This window comes from Bombus flavifrons, chromosome 3 (genome assembly GCF_040668555.2).
Source record: "Bombus flavifrons isolate JBK064 chromosome 3, iyBomFlav1_principal, whole genome shotgun sequence".
NCBI classification, from domain to species: Eukaryota; Metazoa; Arthropoda; class Insecta; order Hymenoptera; family Apidae; genus Bombus; species Bombus flavifrons.
The window spans coordinates 5,028,633-5,041,021 of NC_138444.1; the positions used below are offsets into that span (position 1 = coordinate 5,028,633).

General features: G+C 30.9%; 2 protein-coding genes across 13 annotated transcripts in view; both read left to right on the plus strand.

Annotated features, from left to right (window-relative positions):
• Window positions 1–34: 34 nt before the first annotated feature.
• Window positions 35–4,917, plus strand: Impbeta11 (importin beta11). Of its 3 annotated transcripts, none has more exons than XM_069132826.1 (18): window positions 35–184; window positions 276–402; window positions 605–705; window positions 796–909; window positions 991–1,397; window positions 1,481–1,744; window positions 1,819–1,974; window positions 2,063–2,103; window positions 2,208–2,390; window positions 2,464–2,575; window positions 2,648–2,868; window positions 2,962–3,126; window positions 3,272–3,464; window positions 3,538–3,775; window positions 3,843–3,939; window positions 4,021–4,298; window positions 4,398–4,524; window positions 4,635–4,917. In XM_069132826.1, the coding sequence occupies exons 2-18, from the start codon at window positions 280–282 to the stop codon at window positions 4,737–4,739; spliced, it is 2,925 nt and encodes a 974-aa protein (XP_068988927.1). In that variant the 5' UTR covers window positions 35–184; window positions 276–279; the 3' UTR covers window positions 4,740–4,917. The 3 variants fall into 3 exon arrangements, with proteins under 3 accessions (XP_068988927.1, XP_068988924.1, XP_068988925.1); XM_069132823.1 differs by having other exon boundaries at window positions 36–184; window positions 4,383–4,524; XM_069132824.1 differs by having other exon boundaries at window positions 64–189; window positions 280–402; window positions 4,383–4,524.
• A 438-nt stretch (window positions 4,918–5,355) lies between these two features.
• Window positions 5,356–12,389, plus strand: part of EndoA (SH3 domain containing GRB2 like, endophilin-A) — a 28,082-nt gene continuing 21,048 nt past the window's right edge. For 3 of the 10 annotated variants that reach the window (XM_069132934.1, XM_069132940.1, XM_069132936.1), the window contains exon 1: window positions 10,643–10,850. The gene's annotated coding sequence lies outside the window, so the exon portion shown is untranslated. Of the gene's footprint in view, window positions 5,448–10,625; window positions 10,851–12,389 lie in introns of those variants that run through there. The other 7 variants (XM_069132939.1, XM_069132935.1, XM_069132932.1 and 4 more) reach the window with 6 other exon arrangements.

A 12,389-nucleotide genomic window follows, 5' to 3' on the forward strand; every position in this document is an offset into this window, starting at 1 on the left:
GTTTTACGTGTAATAAGGTGGTTTACACTATAACAATAACTGTCATTTTGTAGAAAGAGACGAGAGCAGGAGGGGGGCAGCGTTCTGAAATGCCGACTTGCGGGCGTGTGTGACATTTTGATGTAGAGTGTCTTTGATGATTTTCGTCATGTATTGATTTAATACATAGATATTTCCGAAAAAAGTTAAGTTTAGTTGATCTTTTTAGAGGAAAACAAATAATAATGAGCTATTTGAATTTAATGTAAAACATTGAATATATTAATTTTTTGTAGGAAGATGGATGTCGCAGTGATAGAAGTCCTTCAACAAGCGGGTAGTCAGGATCCCACTATTTTGAAACCAGCTGAACAAACTTTAAAACAATGGGAAACTGAAAGGGGATTCTACACTGCGTTATATGTAAGTTGCATAAATAAATGTAAAATAAATTTGATTAGATTGTAAGGGGGCAAAAATTTATCTTGATCATTTTTATTTTAACTAGCATATATAAGCATATACTATTTGCTTATGTATGTAAGATTATTTTAGGTTATTTATTTTCATTACTAACGAAAGTCTAATTATTATATTGTGAGTAAAATATTAATAATTATTTCAGAATGTGTTTTCTAATCATTCCTTGAGTATCAATATTAGATGGATGGCTATTTTATGTTTCAAAAATGGTGTTGATAAATATTGGAGAAAGAATGCTCCGAAGTAAGTATTCTTTAACGCAATCAAATTTGACTAATAGTATTAACATCTTAATGTAAATTAATAATTAAATAACATGCATTATTACTACAGTGGAATTGCAGATGACGAAAAGGAATTTCTTAGACAACGTTTAATAGTAAACTTTGAAGAACCTGTAAATCAGTTAGCTATCCAATTGGCAGCTCTCATTGCTAAAATTGCAAGGTAATTGATATTGATTAAATAATTTGTGTTTATTTTTCTCTGTGATTCATAAAATAAGTTAAACGAAATAATGTTGTGCAGATATGATTGGCCTAGAGAATGGCGCTCATTAATTCCAACCTTATTGGATGTTATAAGAGGACAAAATCCTTTGGCCCAGCATCGGGCACTGTTAATATTACATCATGTTGTTAAGTGTTTAGCCTCTAAACGTTTAGTTCCTGACAGACGACTCTTCCAAGAATTAACCAGTAGTGTGTTCAGTTTTATTCTGAATGTGTGGAATACTTACACAGAATCTTTTCTTATAATGGCATCAAATGGAGCAGACACAAATCAGATACAGGAAGCTTTGGAAAAAGCATTACTTCTATTGAGAATTCTTAGAACACTCATTGTAAATGGGTTTAATAAGCCTTCAGAATCCCATGATGCTATGTCATTCTTAGAAATTGTTTTTGAACGTGCAAGAACTTGTCTTGAATGTCGTTAGTATATTTCTCCTCTGATACTATCCTTAATATCAGTTATATATTTGTCTCTTTTAATAATGATTTTTATATAATTCTAGGAAAAACATTAATTTCAAGAGGTATACAGATGGAAGTATGCGATAAATTTATAATTCATTTAACTAAAGTATTAATAGGAGTATTAGAAATGCATCCATTTTGTTATGTAGAACTAATACCAACATCATTAGAATTTTCTGTTTTTTATTGTTTTACTGAAGCTGGTCAAGCTCTAGCTTTTGAAAGATTTGTTATACAGTGTTTAAATTTAATGAAAGGCATTTTATTATCTACATACTATAAACCAGCTAAAGTTCTCAAAGGTATACATGATGGATAATGGTATTTTGTAAATTTATGGGTGTGATTTATTAAGCTTGAAAATTTGTTAATACAGATACGAAAAATCCGTTAACGTTGAGAGCGAATCAATTGAGACAAGAATTTTTTACACCTGAAACATTAGCAGAAATTTGTTCAAGGCTTGTGACACATTATTTTCTTCTAACACCTGCTGAATTGGAATTATGGGATACAGATCCAGAAAGTTTTGGTAAATATTTGTATACATACATACATATATGAATATATATATATATGTACATACAATGTTTTATATTTTTTATTTATACTGTTTTCAGTTGTCGATGATGGCGGTGAATCATGGAAATATAGTTTGAGGGTAAATATTGTATAGCCGACTATTTACAAATATTTATAAATGAATTATAATTGTAAAATTATACATTTTTATTTACTTTATAATTAATATTTTATTTTCTTTAGCCTTGTACGGAGTGTCTGTTTGTAGTAATTTTCCATCATTTTGGAGAAGTTCTTGTACCAGTTTTAGTTGAATTAATGCAAAGACATCATCAACCAGTTGACCCGAATAATTTGCATGCTATTCTAGTAAAAGATGCAGTATATAATGCAGTTGGTTTGGCTGCATTTGATTTATACGATGAGGTGAGAACAAAATATCACAAAAAAATCAGTGTAAATAGTCAGTCATCCAGTTTATCACGCTTCTATTTATTAGGTAAATTTTGATCAATGGTTTTCAACTACCTTAAAAGAAGAGTTGAAAATTCGAAGTAATAATTATAGAATTATTAGAAGACGAGTATGTTGGCTTATTGGGCGCTGGACAAGTAAGTAAAGTGCAGCTTTTTAAACAAGTAGGATTTATTATGTAATAATTTTGTATTGTAACAAAATTGCAGCTGTAAAGTTAAGTACAGAGTTAAGACCAGAATTATACAAACTTATGGTTGAAGTTTTGAGTCCTGAAGAAGATCTGGGTGTTCGTTTAGCAGCAAGCGATGCTTTAAAACTTGCGATAGATGATTTTCAATTTAATCCGGAAGAATTCTCGCCATATTTAGAACCAGCATTCTCTTTGTTATTTTCGCTCCTAAAAGAAGTAAAAGAATGTGATACCAAGGTATATATATATATATGTATATATATATACTGTTATATGTTACTTTCAAAATATTGTTGTAGTTCACAAAAACATATTTTAAATAATTTTCAGATGTATGTGTTATACGTATTATCATTTATGATTGAACGTGCTGGTAGTGAAATAAACCCACTTGTTGGAGCCCTCAGTTCATATTTGCCAGCACTTTGGCAAGAATGTGAAGAACATAATATGTTAAGATGTGCTATAATTTCAACACTTGTACATCTGGAAAAGGTACATTTTTTTTTATATTGTTTAATGAATTGAACTATATTAATATAAATCAAATTATTGATCTTGATATTGATAAATCAAATATATAACTCAATGATTTTATTGAAAATTTTAAATAATAGATAATATTTGAATTATTTTTTAGGCTTTAGGTTCTGAAAGCGTCCTTATAGAACCACTAGTAGTAGGTGTTATTGCATTAAGTTGTGACGTCAATCAAAATTGTCACGTTTATTTGTTAGAAGATGGCTTGCAATTATGGTTAGCTTTACTGCAAAATGCAGCTGCGCCAACATTAGCTATAATGGAACTGGCTAAAAATTTGCCTGCTGTATTAGGTTAGTAAATAATTCTATTTGATAATGATTCTTATAAGCATCCAGAAAACTTGATGATCTTTATATTTTTCAGAAAAATCATTTGAACATTTAAAATTATGTTTGTATATAGTTCAAGCATATGTAATATTAAGTCCCCAAGAATTTTTAAGTCAAAGAGGAGCGATTATAATCGAAACACTTAGGTCACTTTTAGGAGATTTGAACTCTGAAGGAGTTGTAATGATAATGACAGTGTTTGAACTATGTTTATGTGCTTCACCTCGGCAAGGTGCAGAACTTATTAAACCTGTTTTAATAACTATATTTGAGTGAGTATAGTTGCTTCAGTATGTTATAACAAGTTACACACATTAATATTTATTTGAATTTTAATAGAAATATGTATAAGGAAGAAGAAGTTACGATGACGATGACTATGTATTTATCTATCGTGGCAAGAGTTTTATGGTTTTACAAAGATATTTTTATACAGGTATTAACATTTCATATATTGTATTTATGTATTTGTCAATTTGTTAATATAATTTGTGTAAGCATTAAAATAATCGTTTAGGTAATAAGCGAATTAACCAGAAAAATGGGTGGAAACGAAGTTAGAGAAGAAGTTGTATTGGGAGAAATAATACGTATATGGGTTAATCGAATGCCATATATTCCTCTACTAGAAAGACGTAAATTATTAGCTCTTGCACTTTGTTCACTTCTTGGACCTGATAGTCCTCCCTGCGTTCTTCATTATTTTCCACTCATAATATCTAATATCGTCGGAACTCTCAATGACATCACCAAACTTGACGACATAAGATGCGAAAATATTGGATATGCCATTGAGTACGTAGAAATTATTCGTACAATACATATAATTGCAATAAAAAATCATACTGCTATAAAAGTTAGCATTTTTACTTATTTTAGATCTTTGTCAATTAGTGGGCAGTCTAGTCCATCTCAGCATGATGATGAAGAATATGGAAATAAACACGAACAGCGAAAAAGAAGACTTGATTTTAGTGATCCTTTGCCTAGTATATCTTTGAAAGATACATTACAAAATCAGGTAAAAAGATAGTTCACTTTTAGTTACAATTATGTACCTATTATATGCTAGAAACCTCCTAATTCAATTATGTATTTGTTATATATTAAAAATCTTTGTTTTTATTTCAGTTACTTACTTTACGCAGATTAATTGGAGATAACCAGTTCAATCAATTGATGTTAACCCTTCACCCAGAAATTGATAAAGAACTTAAACTTTACGTATCTTTATGAAAAAGGAGAAAGTCTAATTGAAAGAGAAGAAAAACAAAATATTATGTTAAACGCCACACTACGTGTAAAAAAAAAAGCTTTACGGCGCTCTATTATAAAACGGCACTATTTTATTGTATTATATTAGCTGTTTCACTGTACTAATAATGTTGATAATAAAAGACTTGACATTTCAAAATTCTATCTTATTCATTTGTTTAAAGTATATATATATAAGTTCTAATAATTGAAGTGTTCCCGCAATAAGGTAATGCCATACTTAAATTGTATTTATTACGAGGGAAAGGAAGGCTTTCATATACAAATAGTTGTTTGATTTTGAGCTGATTTACTCAAATTATTACAAATACTGTAATTTAAGTAGTATAATTATAGCAATTGATTATGAAGAATTATATTCTAATTAGATAATAATTAGATAATTATTATTAGATAATAATCTGCAGTTAAGAATGTAATAGTACTATAATCATATTTGTTCTATTCCAAAAATTATTAAATTTCGTAATATGTATAAGAATTATATATTTAAGTAGAAAAAGGCATTTTTAATTCATAATTTTTCCCGCTTCTTGGTGATTATGATTAAGAGCAATCTAGCGTTGCTGCTGCAAACTACAAACAGCTGTCGTCTATGTCAAATCGTAGCAGGGGGTTTGCCCATTTCCAGTTTCAAATAGTTCTCTGTTCTCACTAAATTGAGGCAAGGTGAGTACTCTAAAACAAATTACATTCATTATTATCCTTAAAATAACTAATTTTCATGTTTTGTGCAAAAGAATGTTTGAATCAGTATCTTTATTCAATACACGGATGTACTGTATATAATATTCGATTGGTCGGTGCACTTGTTTGACATATTCATTGATTTTATACGTTTTTTTGTACATTCAATAAACAATTCAATAAACATGTGTATAGTGATATTGCGATTTCATAAATTACAAAATAGGTTTAAAGTGAAAACAAATGTTAAGTAGACGCCATGTTCATTTTTTGGTTACTTACAGTAACATCTGTGATTGATGGCGTGGTATCATTGTTATTATCGTTTTAAATTTTGGTGAAATATTTAAATTGCAGACAATATACAAAACACGCAAGATTAAATTGTAAAAAAATCATATACAAGTCAATGTATTTTTTTAATTACAACAAAAACATTGACAATGTTATTGGTTCTATAAAATAGTTTTCACGCTGAATATCTAATAACAAGATATGTACATGTGTAAGTAAGTACATTATACATATAGAAATATACTTTCTAGTCGCTAATAACTGATTAATTATGAATGACTTAATATTTGTTCATGATCGTAGTATACGATGCGCATTCAAAGTATATACAGGGTGTTCCAGAAATAATGTACAATCGTCATGAAGGCGATTCCACATGAAAAATGAATTAAAAATATAGATTAAAATTTGTTCATATAGTGTTTCCTTTTCGATAAAATAAAATTTGGAGATTTGGTTCGTATATGTGATTTGGCTAATTCATGACTGAGTACAAATAGACAATCAGCAGGACATTATCCTGTATGCATAGATAAGTAAAAAATGTAGAATAAAATGTCGTCGTAAAGGTTTCGTTTTTAAGAAAATAGAGTTTGTATGTGCTTAGTTAAGAATTTATCTGGCACTTGATAAATTTTCAAATTCCATTTTCTCGGAAACGAAACGTTACGTGAACAAAACTTGTTCCTCGAATGTCTTCGAATCTTTTTTTCACGTAGAATCTTTCCCTTGCCGATTGTACTATGATTACTAGGACACCCTGTAGCTCTCACTCTTGGAATCTTCATTGGGCAAAAGCAGATGTCATTCATTTCATTCTTTTTATGTAAACTCTTTATATTTTTTAACATTAACTTTTTTAACATTAGCATCCTACTTCTAAAATCAGTATAAGGAGGCTATTTACCAAAATAGCCATCACGATGTTTCTTATATTAAAGGGTCATTAATAAAAAAAAAAAAGAAAACTATGATACGTTGGCATGAATATTCGTATATATGAATTGAAAATTTGCTATCTATTACTTTTGTACAATTCTAGATCTTCCGATGGAATTAATTATAGATAAGTACAGGTTTATCTTTGTTAGCATAGATTTTGATAAATGATAAATTGTTATAAGTGACATAACATAGGTTTGTTTTTTAATCTATATACATATTTATTGTTTACATAGTAAAGTGACAATCACAAAAGATAAAATAAATACAAATATTGTAGATAGGTTAGTTTTTTCTTTATAATTAATTTCTTTATAGTCTTTGCAAAGAAATTAATTATAAAATGAATATCGTGTCCTAACAACATCTATAATGATATCATATTCATGATAGAATGATAAAGCTATATGGTTGATACAATTGTAAACAAATCAATTGCATAATAAGAAAATGATATTGAATTTTTTAAAATAAAATTCATGATCGTGGAGCTATACTTGTAACAAAATAGAAAAATGTTATTTGAACACAAAGAATTAACAGAAAATTGCAGAGATATTTCACGCTTCGTTGCGATATCATTGTTTCCTTTTCCGTGTTTATTTTATGAACGTTAAAGAGAGTTCATAATGGAAAGCTGCTGTAGAAAAATGAAAGTAAGAGTTATTTCAATTTTGGCAGATTAATATTGTCTCCTGCTGAACCGGCATATATTTTTAGAACTATTTTCAAGAGGCCCGCGTGGGGGTGGTTTGTATAGCGGATGCATACTCAGTATAGGGGGCGTACAAAGCGACAGAATGTTATCGAATGATAGCAGTACCATGACCTAATCGTATTTCTCTTATGATTCTTCGCTGACCAAATGTCTGAGATTTACGAAATTTTAACATTTAATTTCCTCACTTATAGATGATACTTTTATTTTATTTTTTTACCGAAATTATAATTATTGTTGTTATATTAAGGTAATAGTAATTCGAAGAATAAGTTCATGATAAATATCATGATAAATATTCATTTAGGACTGCGATAAAAATATTTCGTATCGCTTCTTTGCCCTTTCTTTGTCAATGGGAGTCATGAGTTTTCAAACAAATATACTTTCTTGCGCCCCTTTCGTTGCATGTAACACCGTGACCTTTTCATGTAAAATCCTTTGAATCCCTGAAGTGCTAGTGTCGGTCATAACGAAGAACGCCAATAATGCGTATTGCGTTATAGACATACCAGAAAAATTAATTGAAATTAGATAGGTATTAGATAGTGTTTTTTTTCATGGCTTTGTATATAATTATTCCGTTTTCGTCTATTTCATATTAAAATATATTCTTTTAGCTACCAAATATTATCAAACTAAAAAACTGACAAAAATGGATTTATCACATTTTTTCCTGTGGTTTTTATTTGGTATGTATTTTTAGCAATAGAAATGCTCAAGCTTGTTCATTGAGTATCAAAAATCTTGTTAGTATTTGTTTACTTCTCATTGATTATATATAGTTACATCAATCGCTATAATAGATTAGCGATAATTGAAATTATAGGTTCAGTTTTATAATTTTTGGAAACGATTGGTTTGCTTAATAAATTTTAGCAAAATATTTTAAATTATCTCTTACAAAAGAAGCATAGTATTTGATAACGAAAAATAGAAGCGAGTTGTAAAATAGAAATTTCGCTATACTATAAAAACGGAAGAGAACGGCAATGTTTCAAGAACTAAAGATCGATTTTTCCGCATTTTCGTAATTTTTTGTTACTTAATAATTTGAATCGAACATTTTGTAGAGCATTTCTTTTTTTCGCGACATTCTGAGTAGGGGGAAGTCAAAACTAGTGTTGTAGGTATATAATAATGTGATGGCGCGAAGTTTCGAGTCAATAGCCTGTTCATAAAAAGATTTCAAAAATTGTAAACCATAAGAATTGTAATAAGATATTATTGTTTTTTGGAAAGCAAAAACGTCAAATTTTCGTATCGAAGTAAACGTTGAATTGTATCTTACAATATGCCATTTCTCTATAATAAATTTTTTCTGTCTAACCAAATAATAAAAGCTCTTAACAACAACTTCTTACACGTTTTTCAAAATCTTATTCTGAGGTATCCCATACACAGCAGGAGATTCACGTTGATTTACATCACTTACATAGTTGGGGCAAAAACAGAAAGGAAGAAAATATAGTAAATATGGGCAAATATATGCTGGCAAGGTATTATACCTCGACGAATGTTCAAACTGGATCAATAAGAAACAGCGCAAAATCTAACAAAAACTTGTAAGCTACGTGTATTTTCTGCTCGATAAAATCGTTCTAAGTAGAGGTTCGTATTCAATTAGTTGACTTGTTGTTTCTGTTGCATACTTTCGACATATGTAATGCCGTATAACCTTCAGTAATAATCTTCAAAGTTAACCAAAGTTGAAATTCCCATCAGATAAATGTGGGAAATTCGTACAAAATTATATACTTATGATTCTAGGTCTATAACTTTTTAGTTTATGTAACAAATTCTGTAAATAAAATTATATTTATTAAATGTTTTCACAATGAACATAAAGTAACAAAAGTAAAATTCAAAAGTTTAAATATAGCGCTCAAATTAACAGCAAATTAAATCTCTTCTCTTCTCGATTTTAGCCCTTTGGTTGGATAAACCGTATATATTATACAATATTAACCCCGGATCTAAACTAAAAACGATAATATTGAAAATCATCCAGTATTTCGGATTCACAGGCAGTGTAATTGTCATATGCCCAATATGTTTATTAAACACATCTTACACACTATATACTATCTTCATCTAAGTGGCTTAGTCTATATTTCTCGTGATAATATATGTAAAAGTTATTTCCATTATCATCATGTTTGTTTTAGTTTTTTTATTCATCAATTTTCGTCTTTCAACTATTATTGCCAAAAGATTAAACGATTTTTAATGAATAATGGTTCGGAATACAATACTTCACATAGTGTTTTCATTCTGTATAGTCATAGCCAGGACTTACGAACAGAATTTTCTGCTTGAACCTAAATATTAATACGGGACTGATTGGCAATGATTTTAAAAATACAATGTAAATAGATACTGTTAATATGTTTTTTCGTGTAATTTACCTACAAACCTATGCGATCTCCAATGTTACTTTCCTATTCTGCTTATTTCACAAAGGGTCAAACCTAACCTAACCTAATTTTTATCCAGTATTACTCTATTAATTCCACAGAAACATCGTTTTTTGTTTTCTGCCTATTATTTCCAATCTCTTTCTACTCTGTCTGTTTTACAAGCGATCAAACATAACCTGATCTAATTTATACCTAACATTACTGTGCATGGAATTAATGAATCGAGTCAAAAGGAACACCATTCTTCGCTTCATTTCCACGATCCTCAGCGCCACTTTCCTTTGCTGCCTTCGTAAGCGACAAAAATGCGTGGCTGATCCCGTAAGGGGTTGCGATTAGACGGTGCGTGGGCGTAAATCTAGCGACACGCAGCGGCTTGCAGAAAAAGCTGTAGAAAGAAAAAAAGCGTGCGCACTTGGAACCTATTGGAAGTCTAGGAAAACCCACGGAGATGAGAAAACAGGTTGAAGGAAGGAACGAAAAGGGAATAAGGGAAAGTGTAGTAAATACAAAAGCTTGAGACAATTACGACAAAGTGGAAGTAGGAATCGCAAACGAGACAAGTAGTGGGGATACGATGTAGCGAATGTTGAACAGAGATATTCATGTAATTTTTGTGCATGCGACAAGAATAGACAATACGCGTGGAAAGGGAAGGCATGAGAGTGAGGGTAGAGGGAGTTGGCAAGCGTGCGCGTGAAAGAGTGGGGGAAGTAGAAAGAGATGGAGAATGCGATATACTCTACCATGTTGGTTTGAGAAAGACAGATTGATTTTGGTCGCCGGGTATCGATCGTCGCGTTGAAAACTACCCCTCGAGTCGGAGGCGCAGTGTGCAAAACCGACTACGTACGAGTCGGTGGTGCTCGTGGTGATCGCGGTCCACGCGGATCTCTACGCTTTAGACTCCTAGAGTTTTCACTTGCGTGTTCATCGCGATTTTCTCAGTTGTGGACTATCCACGGCACAGATCATCAACGGTTTTAAAAGTGCCGCAAGGACGTGTATAAGGTGAGATGTCTGCTCTATCGTTACATCTGCATCTGTTAAGAATCCCTCAGCAGTTCGATCTATCTGTTAGTCCGTGTATTATACTCGATATACGTTGCTTCTTTGGTCCGAGTGTCTTTTATTTGTGGAAAGGAAACAAATTATTCTGGAATATTTAGAGTTTAGAGCAATCGCCAGTCGTTTGGTGTCTTTGATGCTCTTTGCACGAATTTTGGCTCATTGGTCATTTTCTAACCATTTTTGCTTGCAGATAGTTGAGAATATATTTTATTGCCTTCTTCGTGTTTTCAACGTTATCACGATGGTTAACTTTTAGATTGCGAATGTCCTCTGTAGCTAAAATCTCAGAAAACCGAAGTTCCCTTCATTCGATTTCAAATATATAGTATTAACTTTTCGTATTTTAATTTTAATGTTACTTTTGTTGTATTTTAATCTTAGTATTAATTGCTCATATTTTAATTTTAATATTAATTATTATTTCGGAACACATTGTGTGACATAACTTTACTTATAAGATAGAGGATACTAAAAGAGAGATATTTTTGACATATTTCTACATATTTTGAAAGATGAGAAAAATGCTAGATTTTAGCTAAATAGATAGAATTTTGGGTGTTTTTAACATTGTCACAAATAAAGGTGAACATAGAGCGGAGACCAGCGCTGTCAGCACCGGGTCAATTGGAAGGGAATTTAGTTCTATGTAACACCAGTGTACACTTGTATTATTCTTGATGTTAACCGATAGCAGTCATTATTAGCCCGTTATTAAATGCATAGGTGAATCCTTTTCCCTCCAATGCAACCTTTGCCCTTATTCGTCTGACACTTGTTCTGTTCTCCTCGAAGAAGCGCGCGGCTTATTAAGAGGGACGCCACTCGTTAATTCCTCTTTATGAACGTGACTCTATTTTTGGAGTTTTTGCTCCATGACGGAAAGGCCTTATAAGAATCTCGCTAGGACTAAAACGTATGATGTAATTTTCTATGAAAATTTGCGTCAAGATTAGCGATGAGCCCGAACACACTGCGAGTAGCACATTCATCGATTAGATTCGAACTCTGTATAAGTGTATTAGGTTGTACAAAAAGTTGATAGCGTTTCTATTATATGAATTTCTATGGAATAGTGGAACGTTCGTAAAATTTGTTAATGAAACAGCTTTCTTTTTTGAAGTGAGACAACGTTGAGATTTGTATATCCAAGAAGTGTTGAATCGTAGCTAGCATGTTCACCTCTATCTGTCTCATTCAACAAATATGGCAGAGTCTCGTTATTGTTTATCATGGTCTTTATAAATCTTATTCAGAAGAAATAGATGAGAAATGAAATATACCAGAAGGCTATAAAAGCTATGTGATGGGATTTATTAGTCAAGACGAACAATTTTTCATGCCGACACTCATTTCGTAAAGCTACAGATGGTAAAAGGATTAATTCTAGATAAATTTTTCTTAACATTCAGTATGAACTTTTGGTACAGACTGGTATTAATTGTCTAATTAAACAGATAATAGGCCTTACAGATTTACTTA